The sequence below is a fragment of the Sciurus vulgaris genome (genome assembly GCF_902686455.1).
Source record: "Sciurus vulgaris genome assembly, chromosome: 6".
In the NCBI taxonomy this organism is placed as follows: Eukaryota; Metazoa; Chordata; class Mammalia; order Rodentia; family Sciuridae; genus Sciurus; species Sciurus vulgaris.
In genome coordinates this window covers 52,553,682-52,579,656 of record NC_136466.1, presented here as the reverse complement: position 1 = coordinate 52,579,656, position 25,975 = coordinate 52,553,682, and the positions used below count along the sequence as shown (strand labels likewise).

Here is a 25,975-nt window from a genome sequence, read left to right as displayed (position 1 = left end):
CACATAGCTGTGTTCTGTATTAGTTTCAGTTATTGCCATTGCTGATTACTACAAACTTTGTGACTCAAACAGCAGAGATTTTCTTATACTTCTGTATGGTTAGAAGTTCAACCCTGGACTTACCTGATAATAACATGATGTTGGCAAGATTGTGTTCATTTCTGGAGATTTGGGTCGGGGGTTCCATTTCCTTGCTTATTCATGTCGTTGGGAGAATTTAATTCTGTATGCTTGTGGGACTGAGGCTCCAGTTTCTTTACTGGCAATCAGCTGGGGGCCACCCTTAGCCCCACCAGGCATCTCTTGGTCCTTCCTTGTACATGGTTCCCTACATCTCAGAATCAGCAATGGATTGTTAAGTTCTTATGCTGCCATGTCTTTTACCCACCTTATGCCTTCTTTCTCTTCTACTTTTAAGAACTCAAGTGATTACAGTGGTCCTACCAGGATAATCCAGGATTTTCTTTCAATTTCAAGGTCTATAATCTTAATCACATCTGCAAAGAATCTCTTGCCATAAAAGGGAATGTATAGATAAAAGTTTTGGAGTTTAAGTGTTGTAGTCAGCTTTTTTGCCACTGTGACCCAAAGACTTGACAGGAACAATTTTAGGAGAGGAAAAGTCTATTGGGTCTCATGGTTTCAGAGGTCTCAGTCCATAGATGGTTACCTTCATTGCTCTGGGCCCAATATGAGGTGGAAGGGCATAGAAGGGAAAAGCAGCTCAGGACATGTCATCAAGGAATTAGAGCTCTTGCTCAGAGGGACAAAATATATACCCCAAAGTCATGTCCCCAATGACCCACCTCCTTCAGTCATACCTACTTGCCTACAGTTACCACCCATTAATCCCTATCAGAGGATGAACGTATGGATTAGGTTAAGGCTCTCATAACCCAATCATTTCACCTTTGAACTTTCTTGCATTGTCTCACACCTGAGATTTTGGGGGACACCTCATATCTAAACTATAACATTGGACATCAACATATTTAGGGACCTTTTATTGCCTGACATTCTCAGCTCAGAGACATCCTAAACAGCTTGACCTATAGGACAATCAGTGCGAATCAATAATACCTAGCTCCACAATGCCCAGCCGGTTCTTACTTAATTACACACGCATTTAAGTTGATATTCAAGTTTATTTTCCATAAGTATAATTGAAAGGCATTGTCAGAGATTCTGTGGAATCTTGGGCTTCCAACTCCTCTCCCTGATATCCCTATTTCTTTTAACCCAAAAGAATAATAGTTCAAATTTAAACCTTTCAAATTCAACCTTAGTGGGATGTCAAGAACTAAGTTTACCTGGATGTGGAGAGCTTGAGACTTCGTTATACTTTTCTCTTGGAGTGTATCTGTTTGAATATTTTTGTAATACAATTTTAAAGGAACTAAGGATAAAGGTGCACCATCATCCTATAATAACTTAATGCTTTTTTTTCATATGTATTCTCTCTACACAACCAAATTTGTCCTCTCCTGGAAACTTGACTGCTTTTCATTTGTGCTGTTTCTTCCAAGTGCAGAAAAACCTCGTTTTTCATCTCTCACCACAGAGAGCAGGCAGGGCCAGCAGGAACAAGCTTAGCCATTTGTATGGGCCAGACAGTGAATCAGTATGAAAGCCACAAGTGATAAGGGAAGGTGGACCACTGCCAGAGGAGGGAAAGGACCTCTCAGGATTGGGGAAGGAAAGGGCTGAACTTCCTGCCCTGATGTGATATGGGATTCAAGCCATGTGAATTGGTTTCAGTAAGGAGTGTAAAAAGAAACACTGCAGATGTCCATAGGAGACAAGTTCAGAAAGACCAAGGGCAGTTTTCAGGTTTTCAGGGGATAGTCATCTTTGGATGCCTGCTTTCTACCTATTCCTTGCTCACTAATGGCTCTGATTGTCAATAGCAATCAGAGGAACTCAGACCAATATTCAATAAAGAAACTCAGACCAATATTCCTGAAACCAAATCAGTTCAACAGGGAGCCATCCTTGAGACTCCATTTGTAAATACTTGTTAGAAAAAAATACTATGATGGGCCTGATGAGCCCCCGTCATGGTTCTGAAGGATTTGTGCTTACACACAGTAGAAAATGCCCACCCTTAGTCCTCCTACAAGGTTGTGCTTATTTAGTCCCTCTCTGGTAGGACATGCCCTGAAATTTTGATGTGAATTCAACATGCATATGAGCATCAAGGAATTCTGGAATTCTTTCTGTGATCTCAACTAGAGAGTAATTCAATTAAAATTTGTCCAGTGCTAGGTAACAGAGGGGGAATTGCATCATCATTGATGCCTGTGATAACTACATCCCACACCAATAGTTGCCTGGGTTAGTGCAGAGTTCCAAGTACCTGCATCTTATATCTGCTCTTCATCATCTAGGAGAATATCTAAAGGAACTCTTTCAAGGTTCAAAGTCATGGCTCATGGAGGTGCCAACCATTGTTAAACTATTTTCTTTTGAGAACTACAAAGACCTTCACAGATGTGAACTCACTGGGAGAGGGCATTTGTTAGAGAGCAGGTGAGCTCTTTCCTGTTAATGGTAAGACTTTGATGACTTGTCTTGAAAGTGGACCAGAACTCTTGAATTGAGGTCACTGTAACTACACTTGCTCCAGATTAAATTCCATGGAACATTTGTAGCTTAGATGAGGTGGAGCCATTTGTGAAACCCCCAGTCAGCTGGCTCACTGTTCTTTGAGAATGTGATGATTCCTGGAGTCTGTCCTTTTCAGCCACTTCACAAACTCAGACTTCAATCATATAAAGACACTGTTGTTTGATTCATACCCATGAATCTCTTTAGGCTCTGAGTGGCAATTCAGGTCAAAGTTGAGGGCAGAACTTTTGCTTTATCTCCTCTGATATTTTATTTCTGAAATACCAGCAAAATGCAGAAGTATTTTTGAAATCCCTAACACAAATGCAATTTGAACTCATTTCACCTCAGTCTAAGATAAGCACAGATAAGCAGCAGAATTTTAAGCATCCTAAGATTTCTATTTGCCTTTACTAGACACTGGACAAGAATTTTCACATTTGTCAGATCTTTTACGTTATTATGGCTAATCATATTAATGATGCTACCAGGCATAAACAGAGACAGATATGATTCTAGGTTCAGAAGTCGGACAGTCCAAAGTTTGTTCCCCTATTCTATCCTTTAACTCGAGAGCTCAGTGTGACCTTAAGTCAGCTCTTTAGTCTCAGTATCAGTTTTCTGATCTGTAAAAGAATGACGATATCTACTTATAGGGCTGAAGTAAGGTATATGTAAGCTGATATATACAAAATTCTCAACACACTGCCCAACTTGTAAAATCCTTGATATATGTTAGATTCTGTCATCATTTTGATTAAAAGAAACAAGTCATCAACTATGAGTAATTGCGTACCATATCTTTTGCAAGATTCTTAATCCCTTGATTATCTACAGAGTTTTTAAAAAGTTTGTCTCTTGCTTCCCTTGGAGCAGGCAGGAAAAACAGAATAATTAGCACAATTATCCTAACCCAACCCTGTATAATAAGTAGATGTATGACCAAAACATTTGGTTGAATGAATTTGCCTGTATAATTTGGAGCTGACTGTGCTGTGTAAGGTCATGGATGCAAGGCTCACAGGAATCCAGGGATCCAGAATGGCCCTGAAATTCAGCCATAAAATGAACAAAGATCTCAAGCAAGACGACTAGGAGTCCAGGCCATGCCTTGCTGCCTGGGGGAGCAGCATTTCCTGGACAGAGCACCTCCCCTAGCCCTGGCCCTTTCCCAGGACAGCCCTGCCTGGATGAATACACATTCAAGAGCTGTAAAATACAGAGAACTTTCACAACCCACTTACTGTGCATGGGCCTTGGGTGGGGAGGCACAAAATTTCCTGGCAGACTTTTAGACCTCAACAATGAAACACCTATAAACTCCTATGAGGGCATAAAGAACTCTTGCTAAACGTCCTCTGTAGGAGGCAAGGGTTAGCTTCCACCCATTGTGATGAATTGTACTGCACCTTCTCCTGCCAATGAGGCTGGCACTTGCTAGGAAATCTCTGCAGCATTCCTTGCCATTACAAGGAAATATGAGTTAGATATGGTCCCTGTACTTTAAGTCCTCAGCACTTTTTAAGAAATATCCAACCTATTGAAGGATCTTATGGAAAAAAGAAACATCCCAACCAATAACTCCATGTCAAAATGTCCCTGGATCAAAAAGCACAGGGATAGGAAGAAATCCAGTTCTTGCTGGGAGTGAAGGAATTGCCTTGGGTTACCCTCAAAGCCTCTGTTGACTTAACAATAGTCCTAATTGTGAGGTTCAAAATCTTGTTCAGGAAAGTAGAATGCAGGAAAAATGGCAACAATCGGCTCAGAAATTTCCTTTAGATAAAAATTGCAGCTCTGATAAGGAGCAGCTTGCTTGTAATTCTGCCTGACAGAAGTGTGAAATGGTCCCCAGTGTCCCTAAGCACATGCAGCTGCTTGTTAAAACCAAAGCACTTGCCCCATCCCATAATGGTGGTCAAACACTCTGGTACCAGCGCTAAGCTGGTTCTCCCCAGCTCGACCAGCACTCAGTCATCTCCAGTTTCCCAGGTTGCCTCTTGTCACCTGCTTTCTCTCCTTCCCACTCTCTCCCCGTCTGGTTCAAAGGGATTAATTCCTGTAACACTCCATCGGAGAGAAAAGGGCTTTACTTGGCGGCTTTGGGTTTACAAGATCGCTGGTGAACAATCAGTCTGTCTGGCAGGAAGGTACGCCCACAAATATTGCAGGGAACCAACTGGCTCTGGGCACTTGTCCAAGCAGCTTCATTTAAAGCATCAAGATCATAGAAACCTTTGGCTGGAAAGTTAAAGAAAAAGAGAGAGAGAGAGTGAGAGAGAGAGAGAGAGAAAATAATAATAATAAAAAAGAAAGAAAAGGGAGGGAAACGGTAAAATGGATTAGTTTTCATTCTGGAGAAACATATTCTACTTTTTATGGAAAATATGTTCAGGAAATACCTGTTGACTGAGGTTTTAAAATAAGTCATATGACATTTGCCAAAAATAAATAAATAAATAAAAAGTGCTGCTCGCTCTTTTCAAGGGTTGAGTGGAGTTAGCTATGAACCAGAGGCTTTTTACTCTTTGGACGTAAAAAGGGGAAGACAATGTTTTATGTGTTATGATATGCATTCTTCACTAATTATTAACATCTTTGCTTACATATTATTATCGCAAATATAACTTTTGGCTTTCTTTCAGCTGACTCTAAATATAAGCTTACAGCAGTAAAAGGACATGTATTTGTATTTTCCTCTTCTATAATCCTTTAGTGGAATGTTTTTGGAGGCCAAAACTGACAATTGAGAGTGAATTTAAGATGAATTATATCCTAAAAATTTATCATCTTTTCATGGCTGTAAACTTAGATTCTTTAAGTAATTAAAGTGAAGAATGCAAATAGAATACTTAATCTAATGAAATGAAGTGTTCTTAAGAAAACAAAATAGACAGTTGGAGAAATATAGAATCTTCATTGGCAGAGCACAGGGGAAAAAGGCATATGGCTTTATTTTGAGAAACAATGTGGGATTTAGCTTTAATAAGCCTTATTTAAATAGAGTGACTTTGGTACATTAAATTGACTATGTCTTAGAGTTGCCCAGAATAGGCCCCCAAAATGTAGCCAGGCAGTCAAAAATGTATTACTTAGTTTTTATCACTGGCAGGGCACATATTACTTCATTAAAGCTAGGCAATTCTCATATGATTTCTATCTAGTGGTTCACACAAGCATAACAAACCTTAGATTCTTAACATGCCTGCTCCTAAAGTTTTTTTTTTTTTTTTTTTTTTTCTCTCCATGGGAATTTAAACCCCAGCACAACCTAGTATTTCTCCTTTGAATAAAGCAAATACCACTTTCTATGTGGAACATAAACGTGTATTTTGAGTGCTATGAAAACTCTGTTGAGAAAAGAACAGCACTGACTTTCTCATTACTCGTATGAGTTTTAATACAGACTAAAAAATTCCAGAGTAGTCATTCACTCTAACTTGAAGGTGATTCATCACATTTCTAAATGTTTTTGCATGGGACTTTGACTCTGGATCTGGAGCAAGGGTCATTTGAACTCTACGAAAAAGTCCGTAGGAGGAGAATGGTAATGCACATTCTGTTTACCTAGGGGTGAAGAGCACCTTCAGAGGTAAATAGTAGCATAAGACCAAGAGGAAAACTACAGGGAAGTAAAATTACAGTATCAATTTTTCTGTCATAATCAATAACAAGCTAGTATCCCACCAGGGCTTTCGAATCGTCATTCTTCTGACTTCTTTTGGCCTTTGATAATTATGGTCAAGAGCAGAAAGTGGTAAAGATCAGAAGGGAGGGAAATAGATTTTTGACACTGAATGAGAATTGCCTCAAAGAGATTTTCAAGAAGGTAAACAATCTTGCTGCGGGCAAGTGTTCTAATTTTCATAGATGTTTTCACCTTGAGCTCTTTTTCCCACCTGTCTGCAAGGTCCGTGAATAGTTAAGTTCTAGCATCAGCTAGAACTTTATTATGACAATCTAGATTTCACTCTGTGGGTTGTTAGAAACTCTCCTTGACTCACATCATTAACAAGAGTGCTGGACTAACTGGCACTAAGATGACCTCCAAGGTACCTTTCAGCACTACGTATCTATAGTTACGTGGGAGAATAAATGAACTGAAAGAAACTCCTCTTTAAACCAAAAATTTCCTTTAAAGAGAACAAAGAGTTCAACTGAGAAAATGACAATGGTAGAAATATGGTGAATCTGAGCTCACGTGGCAAAAATATTCTCTGAACTATTCTAACACCCTAAATGTATGAGGCTCTGTGACAAAGTCACATGGCAGTTTCAATTGGTTCCCACAGTGCTTCACAGAATCTTAATTGTATATATTTTAAAAATCTGGATATTTTGTATGAATGTCTACATTTCCAGTTTCTTTTGTATTACTGATAGATATGGCCACACTGGGCTAAATTTCTTAATGATAGCCCCAGCTGTGACTGGGCAGCTGCTATTTCCTTTAGAGAGAACTGATGCTCTCCAGCTCACCACAGTCCCCACCTTCCCTTTTCTTTCTTTCTTTTTTTGTTTCCCTACACACGGACCCATTAATTCAATTTGTAACCTGACTAGCAGACCCTGTAAGCACCCTGGCTCTGTAAATATAGAGACACATTGATATGTAAAAGCAAGACTCTGGAATCACCAAAGGTTTCTAAGCTTCGTGATTTTTAAGTGTTATGCTTGATAATATATTAAACTAACTCTTGGAAAATACAGTAAATTCCAGCGAGTCCCTCTCATGCAGTCTTGCCAGGACATAGTGTCTTTATGTCTCAGCATCTGATGACAACCGTTTGCATGGGCATTCCAGAGCTGTTTTTCCTATTTGGCTGAAACCAAGGCAGTAAATGTTGCTGATTTTAGGTGTTTGAACGAGTAAGAAAAGAATACCTCAACTTATAAGTTTAGAGAGAGAAGCCTCCCCTCATTTACTCAAGTCATTCTAGGGACTTACCGGTAATGGTCCTGACTTCCGGTTTCTTTGGTTCTGGTCTCCTTAGCTCTTTAGGCAACAAGTTGTTCTCATTATGCCATTTTTTCAGGCATTGTGGCTCATGGATGCTAATAGATTTTGTTCCATATTCGCGGCCACAAATGTAACAAACAACTGTTCGTGGACACTTTATCATTGTTGGCTGCAAGTAATATAAAATATCTGTTAGATGAAGTTTATAGTTGAAAATTATATTTTAAAATACAGTATATTCAAATTAGCTGGAAAATCAATATGATTTTTGAAAATTTCCAGCAAGTGTAGTGAATTTAACTTTTTTGGTAATTAAGAAACCAAACTCTGTTCTGAGCAGATGTGGATTTGGAAGGAAATAAAGAAGAGACAACCAGAATTCTCCATACTGGAATTATATAAAATGTACTTCTTCATTTAGTGAACATTAGTTGCCTTCTAACCATGACATCTGAGCCACAATCCTGGGAGAATACAAAGCCAAGCAAGATTCTTCTTTCAGTAACATCAGGTTCTCATATGCCCAGAGGCCTAAAAAATATAGTGCCATTACAGAGTTTAAAATGACACTGTTAGGTCTGCCCCAATATCTCATCTTGACAATTTTCTAAGTGCCTGCGGTTCTCTGTTCTTTTCCATCTGGAACAAACTCCCACTGGCAAGACTATTAATCAATTATAGATGATAGTTTGTGGATAAATACCCATGTTCTTCACTAAGGTGAGTTCATACAGCTTTCCAGAAGGGAGTCCCCAGTGAGACTGTACCAGAGTTTCTCATTACATACTATATGGTTCCTTCTCTTTCATCTCTCTCCTCCTGTTTCTTTACTGGGGTATCCTGGATCATTTTCCAAGTGAACTTAAATCCTTTTCTTAGTTTTCTTGGTTTCGGGGGGACCAAGTCTAAGTGAGAGTTATAAAATGCAGTAAAGAATTTCTTGCTTCTGTTTTGTATATAAAAAGGCACAATAAACAATGATCCTACATAAAATAATGAGAACAATTCATATAGCATATAGAATCATAAGCTTTAAGCCCACTGGAGACTCAAAGTTGTGATGTCAGGAAAAGAAATAAAACATCAAGGTGGCAGACTTAAGTTCAAACATATCAGCAATTCAAATAAACGTAAATGACCTAAAGAACATAATTAAAATGCACAGATTGGCAGATTGGATAAATGAGCAAGACCCAACTCGATGCTGTTTACAAGAAATACATTTTATGAATATAAACATGCAAATAGAAAAAAGAGATGCAAATAGGATACAAATACAAGAATGGAGAAAATATTCCATGTAAATACTAAGTGAAAGAAAGTTGGAGTGACTATGTTAGTAAGATATAGTTGAAGTTTAGAGGACAGAAAAATTTCCTCCAGTTGTGAATATCAGAGAAAGGTTCAAGAAGGTAACATGTGAAAAATGGATAGAATTTAAACCAAGAGAACTGAGAGGGATAAAAAGGATATTAAAGACTGAACAAACAGCATGCAGAGCCTCAGGGCCAGTAATCAGAAAGTGAGTATAAAGAATAATAAATAATTTGCTAGCCTGGTGATCAGTGCAGCGTTTGGGAACTAGAAATAGACAGGTATAGAATAACTGTGCTGTGAACAACCATAAATGCCATACACAAGTCTGTATTTTATTTTGTAAATGATAGGAAGGTATTGAGCAGGAAATAAACTATAATTGTGTCTCAAGAAAGTTAGTTTGTCAACTCAGGGCTAGTAAGACAGCATAGTTTTGAGAGCCTGGGCATTCATGGCTCAAGGAGTAAGGAAATAACATGTCTAAGAAAATGTCAATGTTTTATTCTGATGATGAGGAAGATGCTGATGTCATTTTACAGAAAAGGAGACATCAGAAAAGGCAGGTTGGTAAAAGAGAAAAACATTGATTCTGTTCTGCACTGTGGAGTTTGATATCCTATTAGAATTTAATGTGACTAAGTCCAGCCAAAACAGGAAATGTAGGCCTTCAATACAGGATTAATGGATTTTGGAACAATTCACACAGAAAAAAATGTTTAAAACAGGAAAATTCCAGAAAAAGATAGCATATAGACTGTATACAGAGAAAAATTCCTGGTAGAATATCTGTAAAAAGGATATTGAACAAAGGATATTTCAGGTAGAAAACAGGTTCAAGTTTGCAGTTAAAGAAACAGGGCATGAAGAGAAAATATTGCTCAGAATTCTGGAAACACTTTCTGGTTTCCGGAAAGATGTTGTCATCCACTCTGTCAAATAGTACAAATAGTAATGGGTAGCTGAAAAAAAGATATTAGATTGTATGCCAGCATCCTTTGAGTTTGGATTCAACAGAGTGGTAAGGGTAAAAACTAAATTGTTAGGAGTTAAAAACTAAGTCAAGGAGAAAAGGAAGCACATTATGAGCAAGGATAAAAATGTCACAATTAAATCCATTATTTTGTACAATTAATATGCACTAATCATTATAATAATAGTTATTAAAAGCTTGCAGAAAGGAAACTTGAGAGATGAGTAGAATTGAAGAAATGTATTTTGTCGGTTATAGAATAAGGTGTCTTAGGCAGAGGGTGAGAGACTACGGGTCCAAGATAAAATTGGATAATCCACAGAGAAAGATTCCAGAGAAGGCAGAGGGGGAGATGGAATCAAAAGCATAAGTGGAGAAGCTAACCTTCCATGAAAGGGAAGAGGAAATGGATAAGGTTACAGAAAGGTAGTTGAGGAAGAGAGTAACAGATGGAGATCACATAGATGAACATAATTTTCTGAAGTATGAGGCAAATCATCATCGAATAATGAAGAAATTCTGATTCTGGGAACAGTGAGAAATGAAGGGATTAGATATCTTTGGAATGCAATAGTGATTCAATTAGGGAAAAATACTTACCAATTAATGCAAAAGACCTGTGAGAGAGATGCAAAAAATTTCAGGGGAATTAAATGACCCCTTCCAGGTATGTGCTTTAGTAGGACCAAGAGGCATGAAAACAGAAACAAATTAAGTTGATGGTATGGTCCCCTTTGGGGGAATAAAACATGGTAAAATGTGCATGTTTTAGAATCAGCCTGCTCTTAACTATGACTTTTGGGAATTACTCCTGAAATGGAGAAAGCACAGAGCAAGATCAAAATCAGAAGGAAACACAATTACGATTTTTGCCTACCATAAATAAAAACAGATTCTAAGTGAATAAAATACACAAGTAATATAGACCAAGAAAAGTGAAAATTAGAGTCACCCCTAAATGATCCAAGTTTTTATAAAAGCATATTATTTGAGGTAGAATATCTTTATTCCATAGTAAATTATGCCAGTAAACCAATAAACTATTTATATTAATCAAAATTACTATATAGTTGTTTATCTCTTTTTTCTACGCATCAGAGTCTAACTTGTGAAAAGTCACTTTAAAAGCATTTGGGGAATTCAAGATCTAAACAAAAATATAAAGTATAAGCAATAATTTTCAAGGCAGCTTTAAGTTCCCTACTATTTTTTAGATGTTTATTTACTGGAAAGGTTAATTAAATGCAGGCTTTTAGTTGAAAAATGAAAAGTTATTCTTTCTACTTTGAGAATAGTGAATTTATTAAAATTCCATATGGAAAACATGAACCAAATCCAGTATTTAACCAAGCATATAAGCAAAACAAATGACATGGGTCATAAATGAAGACATTCGTGTCAATTTGTTAGAAGTTTTCCTTTGGAAGGGAAAGTTAGAAGAAAACAGGCAGACACAGAGGCCAGAAGACATGCACAAAACAATTGAAGGGGATGTGGAAGAAAATTAATACCATAAAGGGGCTGAGATATTCTGTATTATATTTTCCAAAGCTTGTCCTATGCTTGATATTTGTGGGTGAACTTCAGCTGAACCTAACACATATGGCATGTTATTGGGTTTTGAACATCTTACTTCTAAGCTATGCTCAGGGAAGTGCAAAACCCAGCTATAACTGAAAAGAAAACTGTATCCCCATGGGTCTGAACAGAGATAAGATAACCTATTTTATTTTTCATTAGTTTTACATTGTTAGCCAGAAACCTCCAGGGAAAGCTGAGCAATCTTGGGCATGTGCTTATTGCCACTACCTTAACTGCCAAGGTTTTGCTTTTTAAGTTCTTTCTTCAGTGTTTTCAAAAAGAAATGGATAAATGGGAGATGGGGAGGATGAACAGGAAGAAGAGACCCTGCCCTGACAGAACTAGCAGCAAGTTCTCTCTTGGCTAACACAGCAGCAAGTCCTCTCTTGGCTAACAAGCACTCCAATAACTTCAGTGACATGGCATCACAGAGTAAAGCTAGAGCAACCCTAGAGGGTTATGTGAGGACATGAAGCCTTTGTCCATGTGGAGTTTGCTGCGATTAGCTACCTTTAGGAGAGTGTAATCAAAGGAAGACAGTGAGGAAGTCAGCAAGTCTAAATTTTCTGCAGAGCAAAGGATTACATTAACAGTTTTCCTGTCAACATTTCAAATAATATTTGTAGCATTACTTGTTAATATCAGGGTGACTTTCTTTTTTAAAAAAATTAATCACTTAATCTACATAAGTGCTATTTCAGGTGTGAACTGTTCTGGTGGACAAGGAAATGCCCCTAGACACATGAAGTCTGTTAGGTTGCATCGCAATTTTGCTTATGTCCTTTTAGTTTCCTGGAAAAGTCGTTTCAGGCTGGATACAGACAGAGGCACAAGGAACATTTTAGGGGAAGCTTTCAGATGTGTGTAGTTCTTTTAACTTGAATCCACTAACTTTTCATATGTTTTCAATCATTTTGCTGACCACTATTGGAATTATCATATTATTTTGCACACAGCATCTTTTTCTTTTTGTTAATGTCTTTTCTGTCAGGAGCACTGCATGTTCAAGGTTTTAGGTCAAATCTGTGTAACACAAAAGAAAGTGAGCTTTTAATCAAAGCCAATGACTTACCTTCCATCCGTTCATTTTTACTGTTTAAAATAAATATTTCACCACTATGAACACAAGAGAAAAAGGATAAGGACCAAGAAAAAGGGGTGGATTTGGGGGGAACTTTAAGAGAGGTATTGAGAGGAGAGAAATGGACACTGTTGTCCAGAAAACCTAGACTAGGATGCCTATTTCAAAGAGTTTCAAACATCTCCTGATGGCCTCTCTGATAGATCAGACTAAAAGGAAACCACGAAAGGAAACAACTTAAAAATTAAGAGAGCTTATAGAAGTATGGATGACAATTAGTCAGAAGGAGAAACCGACACTGATATTATTGCATCAATCTTCATGAAAGAGGTATTGAAAACTAAAATGGAAGTCATTACTAATAATTTTACAGAAGATCAGAATTTGTTCTACAATAAATACTCAGTCAACTTCATAGCATTTAAGAATAGTTGTGTGATGTTATTTACAGGGTATTTAAGAGAACATGATTCAAGGATGTAGCTTTTAGAAGTTTCTTTTTTTTTCTCCCATGAAATGAAAATGGTAAGTAATGTTTGTGGTGTAATAGACCCATTTGAAAATTTGATAAATGTTATGGTCATCTCCTCAGAAAAAATGAACAAGTATACAGAATTGTGGATATGATTTCAGTTGATTGGTGGACTCTCAAAAACCCATCTGTCCACTCCAGAAAGTAAGCTACAGAGCCATTAGCCAGAGCCAAATTCTTTCTTCAAACTTAATTCTTTGCTTAAGGAGTTAACACCATTTAAATGCCTTTAAAATACTAAATTCGAGCATTCAATAATTTAGGGAGCTTACCTCTGATTTTAGGGCCAAGAACTTATTTGTCTAGAATAGTCCTTATTTTACCTATCATCTTGGCTAAGTCCTTCTTCCGCTCTCTAAAGTGTTTCTGCTTATTCAACAAATTATATAGTAATCCTACCTCTGATTCCCTTAATCATAGTATTCAAGGGATGAAACAACAATAAAAAAGCTCAAAAGACTAAAAGATATGACTAAAAGACTAGCAATTAATCAATTTCAGTGCAGAAGTAAGTGAAATAACTATGGAAATTCAAGTTAGAGAAAGGAATATAAAATGAATATACTTTGACAAATAATTTATCTGAATTGGTAGGTGGAGAAGAGGTATAAAGAAGTTAATGACACTAAATTCCTCAATATTTCATGTTAGTCAATTAAAGCAATGTAAAATTAAAATATGTAATTAAGTTTTTGAAATTTTATAATAACCTTTGGTCATTTTCATAAGAATAATGAAATAATAAAGAATATCAACTTCAAAGTCAAAACTTTAAGCAAGGATCAAGGAAGAAAATCAATTCTAAAGGTAAAAGCAAGTGCAGCCTCAATTGCTTTCTGAAAAGTCTTTAAGTAACTCTGAAGAGATATTGAAAGATTATTGAAAGACCTCCATAACAATCTTGATTGAAGGGGCCCTTCAGGCCGATAAAGCACTCTGAGATACTGAGAGGTTGGTGCACCCAAAATGGGCACAGACGCTGGCCAAGTCACCCTTCATACCTTTCCCTATGTACCTCTTCATGTGGCTGTTCTTCTCTACCCCGACCATGCATCAATAGTGGAGTAGAGATTTAGCAGAAGACACTAGGAGGAACAACTTTCTATGCCAGAGAACTGCACTAGGCAAGTTAAGGCACTGTGGTGTTGTGGGAGGTAGAGAGAGAGCAATGAGAGAACTTAATGAAAAGTGTTCAGGCAGTGTGTTAAGACCGGCATGCAAGGATGCAGAATCACATACAGAAGCAATCAGATTAAGAAATGGGCTAGATGGGGCAACTTACAATTTTTATATACTAAAATATCTTGGTTGTCTTAGGTTGGAAAATGAATAGTGATTCTGTCTGCATTAAAGTGGACAGCTGTCTCAAGTCATAATAAAAACTCTAAAGCAACTGGAAATACCCACCAATGAATCAACAACAAAAATATAGCATGGCCATCCAATGAATTATTACTCCGTACTAAAAAAAGAACAACTGCTACTTGCACTCATATGGGTGAAACTCAGAATCATCATTCTGGGAAAAAAAAAAAAAAAAAAAGATACAAAAAAGTTTAAAATTCAAGATAATTTTTAGTAGTCAAAAGTCAAATCAAGAATTTCCTGGGAGCTGAAAGTGGAAGGTGGGACAAAGGTCTATAGGGAATTTGGAGTGATAATAAAAATGTTTTATATCTTAATTAGTATATAAAACTACCAAAACTTTTGAATCACATATGTTTAAATGGATGCAGTTTATTGTTGTAAACGGTTTCTCAAGAAAGCTGACTAAAAGTCACCCATGCAGATAGAATTTAGTGATTTTTGTATTGCTATGCTCATGTAAATACACATTGTCAAGTAAAATTCCAAAATGAAATATTTTAGAGGTACTTTTGCCAGGAATTAGGGGATATATTAAATGATGTAGATTATAAACTCTCTGATTTGTCTCCCAAGTTGTTCTCCAGTTCAACAAAATAAATGCAACACCCCCGTCACCAACAACAAACCCAAAACCTGAAAAAGTGAAAGACCTGGAGAAAATCAGACAATATTTTATTGAGTTTTTTTTCAATACATTATTTTTTTCTACCAGAGAAAGAGCACTAGTAGCAAATTCCATTCATATGAAGTTTTACAAAGAAAAGTCAAATTTTAGAGTGCCAGGACCTGGGTTCTGCAGACAGAGATGAAAACACAAAAGTAGGACTCACTCTGTGGCCACATGCATGGCATTTTCTCCTTTGGAAACTAACTGACCAGTTTCTCATTGTCCAGTATAAGGAACTTCAAGACCCAGTAGTACATAAAAGTGAGTGCCTGTGTGTGTGTGTGTGTGTGTGTGCGCGCGCGTACATGCACACACACATGTACATACATGCATGGAAGCATGCAAGAACTCAGTCATTCACTACCTTAAGTTGATTTTAGGGATACTTTAAAGGATCCCCTTGCCTCAAACTACTCATCCCTTTACATCTTACTTGACTTTGTCCTTGTCCTCCCTCCATCTTATCATTATCTTCTTTAGGATCGATAGGCTCAAGACAAAAGACCAAGCTGAGAACTTTGGCTCTAGAAAGTCACAAGACCAATTACCCATCTGCTACCAGGAAATGGAGGAAGCTGTTGGCATTCACACATTGGAAGGCAGTAGTTTGCTGGATTTATTTATTGTCATTGAAACTATTGTCCTGTTCTTTTTGATGAGACCATTTTCCTTGGGTGGTGCCAAAGGAATCATTATCAAAATGTGAAAGATCATTTTTATTATCTTATTATTTTAAGTATGCACATGAAATTCTTGGCTCCTTCCCTTAAGTAACATGCTTTGTATATTACTTGGGAATATTTTTTTGACATGATGAAATTAATGATTTTTTTTCTTTTTTTGAGTTGGCACCACAATATCACTGTATCAAAACATTCACATTCTCCATGTCATTTGAGGTCATTCATTAACCTAAGAGTCAAGAGAACTCAGAGGACCCAGAGGTGAAAGTATACTAAAGGGAAAACAGCCTTTGTGAGCCTGAACCACACTTTCAACAAATTAGAAAAAGGCATTCCTACCTTCAGACATTTTCCAACCGTATGGTTTTAATCATTAATCTGTAATGATACAAGTTACAACTCGTGAAATTTAAGGAAAAGAAAAGGTGACCATGGAGAGATAGACATCACAATCCTTACCCTGTCTCACAACCGGGCCTGGAACTGCCTCTTGATAATGTGTATTTTGTGTCTGAGATGCAGCATGGCTAGTCTGTAATATCTGGCTTCAATCAGATATTTTTCAATTTCACAAATCCAATAAAACAATGGGATTCTAAATAGTGATAGTACTGTTACATTGTGAGAAGAAGTAAACCAGAGCCATCTGCTGAAAGGGCAGCTGAGACTGATTCAGATGAGACCTGAGCTAAATGGAATCGCATCTGGAGGGAAGGGCTGTCTTCTCAGTAGGTGATCCAGTTGCATGCAGCCCAGATGCCTTTGCTCAGGAATTATTTCTGATTACAGGCTATGTGATGGGCACTGTGCAAGGTAGAGAAGGAGAACTGGCCCTAACAGTGGGAATGTTCATACCCAACTCACCACCTTTATTTGGGAAATATTTTTTTAAGTTTTATCTCTGGGGAAATAGGTTGACAGAACTCAATTTGACATGTTCTACATGACATTAGTCCAAGAGTGAAGGGTGGGGGGATAGTGAGAAGGGGACCTGCTGAGTGGAGATAGCACTTCCCTGACTTCTCTTTCCACTGACATGTTTGAACTCAGGCAGATTAATTTTGAGAATTATTTTTCAGACAATGAAACTTCTAGAATGTTGAACTTTTTGTGACCCTTTAATTCTCAGATTTGGCTCCCAGGTGTCTGACACACAGGAATGACTTTCTGTTCTGTAGATTCATGCAGGTGATCCATATGCTGGTTGGCAGTGGGGGATGCCTGCGCTTAGGCATGAAGTGTGCATGACCCTGCTCCCTGCACACACTGCAACACAGCTATGCAGGTCCTGTCAGCATTGTGTCATCCGTAATGTTTCATTACCCTGTGGCTTTGCCTCCCCTTGACTTCATACTCGTTCTTAGATTTAAATTGATGTACCTACAGCCATTTCAGTGAACTGGTATGTTTCATTTGGCCAGCTCAATGTTCTTAAAAGTTTTACATGTGAATGTATCTGGGTGGGACCTATTGTCCAGGATGCGCCAGGCTCTAATTCTCCCTATTGTTCTCTGTGCTGTCTGCCCTGCCCCTGGAAGCATTTGCACTTATGACTCTGAGCAGCTTATTTTCCCAATCCCTCAACCTCCCTAGTAAAAAGTATTTGCTTGCATTTCATTTCTAAGAAATGGCATATTGTTTTAATGTGCGTCTTAAAAGGGGTTGTTTATATGTCTAGTGGATCTTTGCTTTTACCTGGGATCTCCTATAGAGTTAGTGCTTTAATTCATAGAACTGAATCTCTGTGAAATTAAAAACAAAGCAAAATACTTGCCAGGTAGGAGGGAAGGTATTTTATAGCAAAAAATAGCTCAGTAACACATTAGAGATCAGCACACTGAAAATCACCTGCTTTCTTTGAATTTAAGCATGACTGCAATTACAACAGAGCTTGATGGAAGGTTTGAAGCCTATCCTTAGGCACAGGAGCTCCTACATTAAGGGATGAGATTGATTTCCAAGATCATATGTACACAGTAACCATGGGTAATCCTCAAGTCATTTATTTTTTGGATGATTTTTGCATTCCCCACTCCCAGCTGGATCCCAGGCTACCAAAAACAGGGCACATCTTGCCACCTTCTGAGGGAATTACGTGATTGTGCAGCTGTTTGACTGGGTGTCATTCCTTAACAAGTGTTTCTCTTTCTGCATGACGAAATTAAACATAAAGAATTTAGGTCTTAGCTGCTGTTTTAGATTTTCTACACTCCTGATCCCTTCCATTATGCCAAATAATTGAGATGTCTGTGGTAAGTGCATAGGGCACAGAAAGTCTGCATGGGAGAAATAAGAGGGAAAGGTCTTCCCCTTACCTTCTGAAGAATAAAAAAAGATGTAAACCTTTTTTTATAAATCCTTGTATGTATTGAAATCATCTGACCAAGAAGCACAAAAGTGGTTAACAATGACCCAGCATTTACTAAGAAACTGGTCCTGTACTGTACACTTTACATGCTTTATCTCATTTATTGTTGTAACAATCCTCTAGGCAAGGTAAGACTCAATACCCATATTTTACAAACTAGGAAACTGAGGCACAAGTGGTCTGTTTGTTCCAGACTATGAGCCTCTCTGACCCTGCCTTTCACTATACTACCTCCTGTAGAGGGGGCAGGAGGGAGCTAACAAATGACACATTGTCAGGCACCATCCCAGATCCTTTCCATACATTCTCTCATTTCAACCTGTAGCAGCAGGGAAATTGAGACCTGGGGAAGTTCAGTAACTTGCTCAAAGATATGTGAGTTTTGGGTATCTATGGTCTAAATCCAAGTCTGTCTAATGCCAGCTGCTTTGAGAAATTTGGGCCTGGAGATCAGTGGTGGTGGAGTATCATGCCCTGCCTTATAGGTCCACTGAGTCAGCCTTTGAATGAGATTTGAGAGAAACCAGAGAAGCTTCTACTTCTGTTCTCTCAACTACCTAAATGTTTATTCCTTTGGGTTAAATATTGCTCTATCCCAGATTCTCTTTCAAAATGCAAAAATAGTCCTGAGAGGCATTTTCCTATGAAGATTCTCTAAACCTCCTTCTAACACTCTCAGTGGTGGGGAAGTGGCAGGGTGTCAGTGTTTGGGCTGGTACAGAAAACACTGAAAGGAAAGGAAGATCAGAATATGATTCCAGGCCACCAAAGGCTTATTTCTCACAGTCAGAATTTTGCCTACAATCATTTAAAACACAATTTCAACAACTTGCCTGAGACTTAAAGTGCACAATGAAATTTCCATTCCTTAAGGCATGTCTTACACATGCAGACAAAATATAAATAGCATTTAAATATATAGGAGTAACTGCATAGTTCAATCTCAAACCTCAACAATTGTAGAATTTGATTGTCTAGAAACCACCGGTATTTCACATTTACTTCTGGTGTTTTCAAACAATTCTACCCAAATGTCACATCTGGAAGGATCATTGTTTGAAATTAAATTGTTTTTGGAAATCACTGGAAACCACATAAAGGAATTTTCCAATCCAGTCTGTCTATTGGCCAACTTATAAGAGAGTCTGTTACTTGTGATTTAGAGTTTTATTTTTCTCCTTTTAACAATAAGACTTGCCTTTTTATTTGGAAATACTGTAAATATTAAAGTATCTTCATCTATCTAGTTTTTAAAAAAGAACCATTGAAATGTTGAATATATGTAGGAGATTTTAGTTATTTGTTTATCCTGAGATACAAAGCTGAAAATTCAGGTCAAGGAACTAATTCCAATTTTGAGTCTATTTCCTGAAAGGAATATAGTTTCCTAGCTGAAGTTTTTTTCCTTCCTTTTTTGCACATTTAAGATAAAACTTTTCCCCCCTGATACCTTAGAGGACGTTGATTAAATTTTTTGATAAATTCTTGCCAAAAATTACTTTCCTTAAAGAAAATGGCTAGAGGATTTTACTGGTATTTGGTTCCTGTGTTCAGTAGTTGGGCAGTAGGTCTGACCCTCATGGTCAGTGACTTTTAGGTCACAGAGTGAAATGAAGCAATAAGAGAACCATGGAGGAAAGAGAGTAAAACCCACAAACTGAGACGGCAACTCCAGTTACAGATATTAAAGGAAATCATAGCCTCTTTCCGAAATTATAAGTGAAGTTATTTTCAACACCTGATTTATTATACAGTTTACATGCTAATCTACCTCTACCTTAAGGGCAAAGACCAAGAAAGGGAGTTTTCCATGAAAAAAAGGCTATCACCTCGAATAGACCAGAAGTAATTCTAACTTAAACAGGTGTGTGTGTGTGTGTGTGTGTGTGTGTGTGTGTGTGTGTGTGTGTGTATGTTTTCCTATCAGGGCTGTTAGTGCTGGTACCTCTGTATCCTTGCTCCTTACCCTCTGCCTGCTGCCTCCATTTTCTGAAGCTTTAAGTTGGGACCGGTGATACTTCTATGTTTTCACCTTCTCTGCTTAAAAGTCACCTAGGATGTACTTGCTATTTGGGGACCTTAAAGACGAATCATGGTTTCAGAGCTGGTACCTGGAGCAGGAATATTATAAATTTATTGAGTTCCTGGATTTATTAGTCCCCTCTGCAATTTGTAAAACATGTCTTTATATATAAGACCACCTGATAGAGGTAGATGTTTAAAAAAGTATAAAGGGTGTAAGGAGGAGACTCATTACACAACATCAAAGAAAGGCAAAGGACAAAATCCTAAGAAAAATTCACTTCTCTCTGCCTAATCACAAGCAGAACTAGTGCCTCACATTGAGCACCAACATTTCTGCTCCCAGGACAGTCACCTCCAATTCAATAAGGACTCCTTCCAGGTTAGATTGTACTGACTTTGCTGGAGTTCTAAGAATTTTGGGAAAGATTTTAGTTGCTACCATTAGAACCATGTATATCCACTTAACCATTACACAAAGATCTATTATGCATCTATTATTGAGGAATATGGATGTGCGTTTTGAGCTGGAAGCAGGGAGAGGCGGGTGACAAGGAGAAGCGGGTTTATGAAGACATATGAAATCATTTGAATTAGATCAATCATTTGAGATTCGATCGTGTTGTTGTCTTTTGTCAATTTTAGGCCTGGTATAAGATTTGGTTTTTAAATGTGATCCTGTCCTCTCACAGAAGTTACAATTACCTTTTTTTTTTTTTTTTTTTTTTTTTCTTTCCAGAGAAACAGAAAGCCATATATGAGAACTCCAATGCAAAGACCCTATTTTTGTTTGGGCTCTGGATTCTGAGCAAGGTGGGCAGTATCTCTCATAGTCTCTGTTCCCACTGACAATTGATATATACTTATAAATTGAGGCTGCATATAAAAATGATTATGTTAGGTCGTAATTTGTTTAGGTATTATGTTTCCAATTTTTAAATGAGGAAACTATACACCCATTTCACTGTCGATGCTGCTTCTTTAAAATTTATAACACCCCCCCCACCCCCACCCCCTGCAACACACCCATACTCCATACATGCAGATTCCCCTGGGTTGACTTTTAGAACCAACAGTGTGCCAGGGAACTGGTCCTTTACCTCAATGTTGCACCTTTTACACCTGAGAGCCACGGGATCCTAGAAGGCTGCCCTGATATGTGGACATGGTTGACCCCAAGGAAAGATGAAGATGTGGCACATGGAGGTGGATATTAGTAGTCCAGCTGCCAGCATCATCAAGGGGCAGTTTGTGAGGTCGAGGCTGGTTTTCATGACATCAGCAGAGCTGAGCAGGTGAACCAGGGCCACTGAAGGTTAAAGGGGTAAGCACCTTAATTGGGATCCCACCGAATGTTTTATCTCCCACTTCCAAAGAGTTCCAAGTCATTCTTGGGCTTAAGGTTCACAGAGACAAATAGTTTTAGTTGTCATGTTCTTGATTTCAGAAACTCAGTTAAACAGGAGGCACAGAGAGAGAAAGAAACGAGAAGGCTCTGAAATTAACTCTTTTTTTCTTCCCCTTATACCTCTCTCTCATGTGCTAGGCTTGATCAGCTCGCTTGATATTCTAACGAGAAAATATAGAATATAAATTAACAAGTTGCAGCTCCTCCTCTTCTCACGGCATCTGTCACACTCGCCTTCATCTGCATTCAACACACTCCTGGAATAAAGAAGGGCCCTCCTCCCACCCGTCCATGAGCCTGCTTCCCCTCCAGGGTTTTCACTTTCTCTGCTCTCCTCTTCTGCTTATTCAATGTCCTTTCCACTGGATCTACATCCCGGTCATTCAAATATATCCCGAAAATCAGGATATCCATAGTTCGAAGCAAGCTGTCTGAACCAAACATCTCTATTTCTAACCTACCACTAGTTCTCTCCTAGTCTTTACAGCCATACTTCTCACAATGGGTCTTATCTTTATTCCCTATGCACTCTGCAGAGCCCACAACTACACTGGTGTGTTCTTTCCAAGGTCAGCAAATAAATATACTTTGCCAAATCAAATCAACACTTTTGGATCTCATTCTACTCAGCTCTCAACATTCACAGTTTGTCATACCCTTATTCCTGATATTTACCCTGGTCCCGGCTTCCCTAGCAGCATACTTTCTAGGCATTTGTCCTGTGTCTCCAGTTACTCATTCTCCAGCTATCTCAGGGTTTACCCTGAGTCTGTTTTCTAATCCAGTACTCCTTCTGATTTCTTTAAATGTATGTTAATAATTCACAAATGCACATCCCAGCCCAGCCCTCTCCTCTGAGTTCTAGACTCATACATCCGGTCTCACTTACTTAAATATATCATAATCATTTTGAATTTGATATATTCAGAATTAAACTATTGACTGATCCCCTAAACCTACCCTTCTTCAAGTGTCCCCCATCTTAGAAAATGGCACAACTAGTGCAGTTGATTGAGTCAGAAATCTGGGAATAAGGCTTGGCCTCTTTCCTTACCCCTCCACATCCCAACTATCACCAGGATCTGCCCATTGTACCTCTCCCTGGCTCTCCTACCAAAAACTCAGGCCAAGCCATCATCAGCTCTCACCTGGGCTCTAAAATAGCCAAATGACTTGTGTCCTGCTCTGTGGAGAGTGACTGGAGGGACCAATGCTGCCCTACAGACTCACCTTATGGGCCTGTCCCTTCCCTTATTAGGTGATGGCCACATGTGGACTTTTTAGTTCTGTTATAAGATCTTGGTCACCTCAGGACCTTCACACATGCTAGCCTTAGCCTGAATGTCTCCCCTCACAGCCATTCCATTACCCCATATCTGCTCTTGGCGAATGCTATCCCACTCTTCTCAGCTGAAGTGTCTCCCTCCTTGAGGCTTTCTCTAGCACTGCCATACCACAGTTTGACATTGTATGTATGTATTTTCAAATTTCATTCCATATGACTATAAACCATGAGGTTAAGAACTGTGTCTACATTTTCATGACTATATATTTAGTACTTAGGCCGGTGCCTAATGATAAATACTGGTAAATGTCAGCCTTCTTCCTTCTTTGTCCTACCTAAGTCTGGCAGGGTAGTGATCTACATCATTCCTCTTCCATAGTGACATGAAAAGATGTGATACTTTAGAACTAGACAGACCTGACTCTGACACCCGCACTTGAACCCATTATGTGATTTGGGGAAGCTGCTTAACCTCAGTCTTCCCACCTGGACACTAGGGAAAGTAATATCTATTTTACAACAATATTGTAAAGATTAAAATTAGATTATACACATAAAGGGCTAATCATAAAGTTTGAATGATGGTGTCCCCGCCAAAATCCATGTGGAAACCAAGTCCCCAGTATGACGATATTAAGAGATGTGGCCTTTGGGTGGTGAGTCATGAGGGCTCCAGCCTCCTGGATGGCATTAACATGCTTCTGGTAGGACTCAAAGTTGAAGGGAGCACTTTCCTACCCTTCCATCCCTTCTGTCATGTGAGGACTCAGTGCTTTTCCCCACTTGAGAGGATACAGCAACAGAGCTCCGTCTTAGAAACGAAGAACAGCCCTCCCCAGAAAACAATCCTGCTTGGTGACTCGAACTTGGACTTTCCAGCCTCTAGAACTGTAGAAATAAATTTTTGACTGGGCATGATGGTGCATGCCTGCAATCCCAGACGCTTGGGAGACTGAGGCAAGAGGGTTACAAGGTCAAAACCATCCTCAGCAATTGAGTGAGGCCTTAAGCAACGAAGCAAGATTTTGTCTCAAAATAAAAAATAAAAAGGGCTGGGGATGTGGCTTAGTAGTAGAGCACCCCTGAATTCAATGCCTGGTACCAAAGGAAAAAAAAAAGGAATAGAGAGAAAGAAAGAAATTTCTCCTCTGTATAAATTACTCTATCTCTGGTATTTTTTAAGTAAAAATTAGTTCCTTTCTTTCATTCTACCCCTGAACTCCAAATTCATCTTACCTAGCAGATACACACGCACACTCGAAATGTACATATGCAAGAATATCCAGGCCACCCTCTCAGTCTTTCTGATTGTGACCTACCCATTGAGAGTCCTGCCTTTAAGCAAAGACATACTTCATCAGGAAACAGCATTTACACCTTTAAGTCAAACTGCAGTTCTAAATAACTGGAGTTTGTATTACGAGGGCACCTCCTCAAATATATCTGGAGAGAAAACAAAGAGGAGAAAGGCAGTAAGACATTTGATAGTGTAGAAGACATCACTTTAAAACACCAGATGGCAGCACCAGATGCTAGAGATGTGTCTGAGGAGCTTTTAGTTCAAACCTGAACATAGAGGGTGCCAAAAAGGAGCTTAAAACTATATTCAGAAGATAATCATCTATAGAAGTCAGTGTTCTTTTTTTTTTTAAATGCCTATTTAGCAATATAGGACAAATTTTTTTTTCATGTGTTACAAGTAAACAACAAAATTACCCCAAGCATCACCTAACTAATAAATAGAAAATTGTGAAAATGCCATTATGTTTATTTTACACTATTAATTTGTGTTCTCATTAGTCTGAAAGAACCTAAAGAGCTAAAGAATAAATTACCATCAGCTTCTGACATTTCATTTCATGAATCATAAGAACAAGGACTAACCAGTTTCTAAGGAAAAAAAAATTTAAAAAAGTAATAAAATTGGATTTAAAATAAAGGGTCCGTTTATTCATTCATCTTAAAATAAGGACTTCTATCCTTACATTCCTCAGTATAACTTAGGAAATCATTTGCTAAATAAACATCAACAAATCTCATTAAATAGGTGAAAGATTAAAACTTAAAATAACAACTTACGACTTTCTATATTTTACATCAAAATTTCATCTGACATTAACATCACATTTTCAATCTTGCTTAACTGGATATTGTTCATCCAGGTTTTTCCTCCTTTAGAGAAAAGAAATGTAGCTCAATGCTTTATCAAATAGTGGGGAGAGCAACAGCTTCAGGAGAGCCACACCCTTTAAATACAAATCTACAACAGCATTCTATTTCTTTTCAATATTAGTAGTGTCCTTCACAACTTTGCTGTAAGAGTAGAAAGAGTAAACTTGGCCCTGTATTTCAGATGACAAGCAGTGGGACAGTTCAAATCAATACATGGTTTTAGAGCAAAGAAAATGCCCTGAGGCCTGGGGTTGTGGCTCAGTGGCAGAGCGTTTGCCTAGCATGTGTGAGACACTGGGTTCAATCCTCAGCACCACATATAAATTAACAAAATAAAGGTCCATCGACAACTTAAAAAAAATTAAAAAAGAAAATACCCTATGAGATCTTGGAGGAGAGCTTGTCTTATCAGCACTTATTTGTGTTCAGATTTGACACAAAGGATAATGGGAGCATCTGTGTCATAAGAGAACTGAGCCAAACTATGTTGGAGGAACATTCTGAGCAAAGGGCAATGCACTCTGCCAGCAAAACAGTCATTGTCACCCAACTGGAGTGAATCGTTTCCAAGTTGTACAATCATGATTCGGAAAACATTTCCCTCACCTGCATTCCATTCAGGTTGAGCCTCTTGAAAACATCAGGTAAGGCAACGGATTCTAATCTGAAGCCTGATTAAGAATTCTAGAGGAAAATTGCTCTAATTGATAAGAGAAGAAATGAAGTAGACATCTGAATTGTACAAAGGAATGCATGAGATCCAGTCAGCCAAAATCTAATAATGTATAGTGTAGTGCTCTTCATGAAAAACAAGCGATTCGTAGCACTATGTAGATGTTGAATGGTACAAAGTGGGGTGGGGAAGAAAAAAACAACTTCCACAGGGTCAAATCCCAGATGATAAAGAACACTACACTATGAAGGAAAGGGTTTGTGCTAAAAGCACTATGGAAT

At 38.2% G+C, this 25,975-nt stretch overlaps 1 protein-coding gene across 4 annotated transcripts in view; it reads right to left on the bottom strand.

Annotated features, from left to right (window-relative positions):
- Positions 1–826: 826 nt before the first annotated feature.
- The window catches only part of LOC306664671 (zinc finger protein 475), a 60,108-nt gene continuing 34,959 nt past the window's right edge, over positions 827–25,975 (bottom strand). For 2 of the 4 annotated variants that reach the window (XM_079145672.1, XM_079145673.1), the window contains exons 3-4: positions 7,556–7,736; positions 827–4,848 (exon numbers count right to left, since the gene is read on the bottom strand). In XM_079145672.1, the coding sequence (XP_079001798.1) occupies positions 4,697–4,848; positions 7,556–7,736 (333 nt within the window). In that variant the 3' untranslated portion in view covers positions 827–4,696. The other 2 variants (XM_079145675.1, XM_079145674.1) reach the window with 2 other exon arrangements.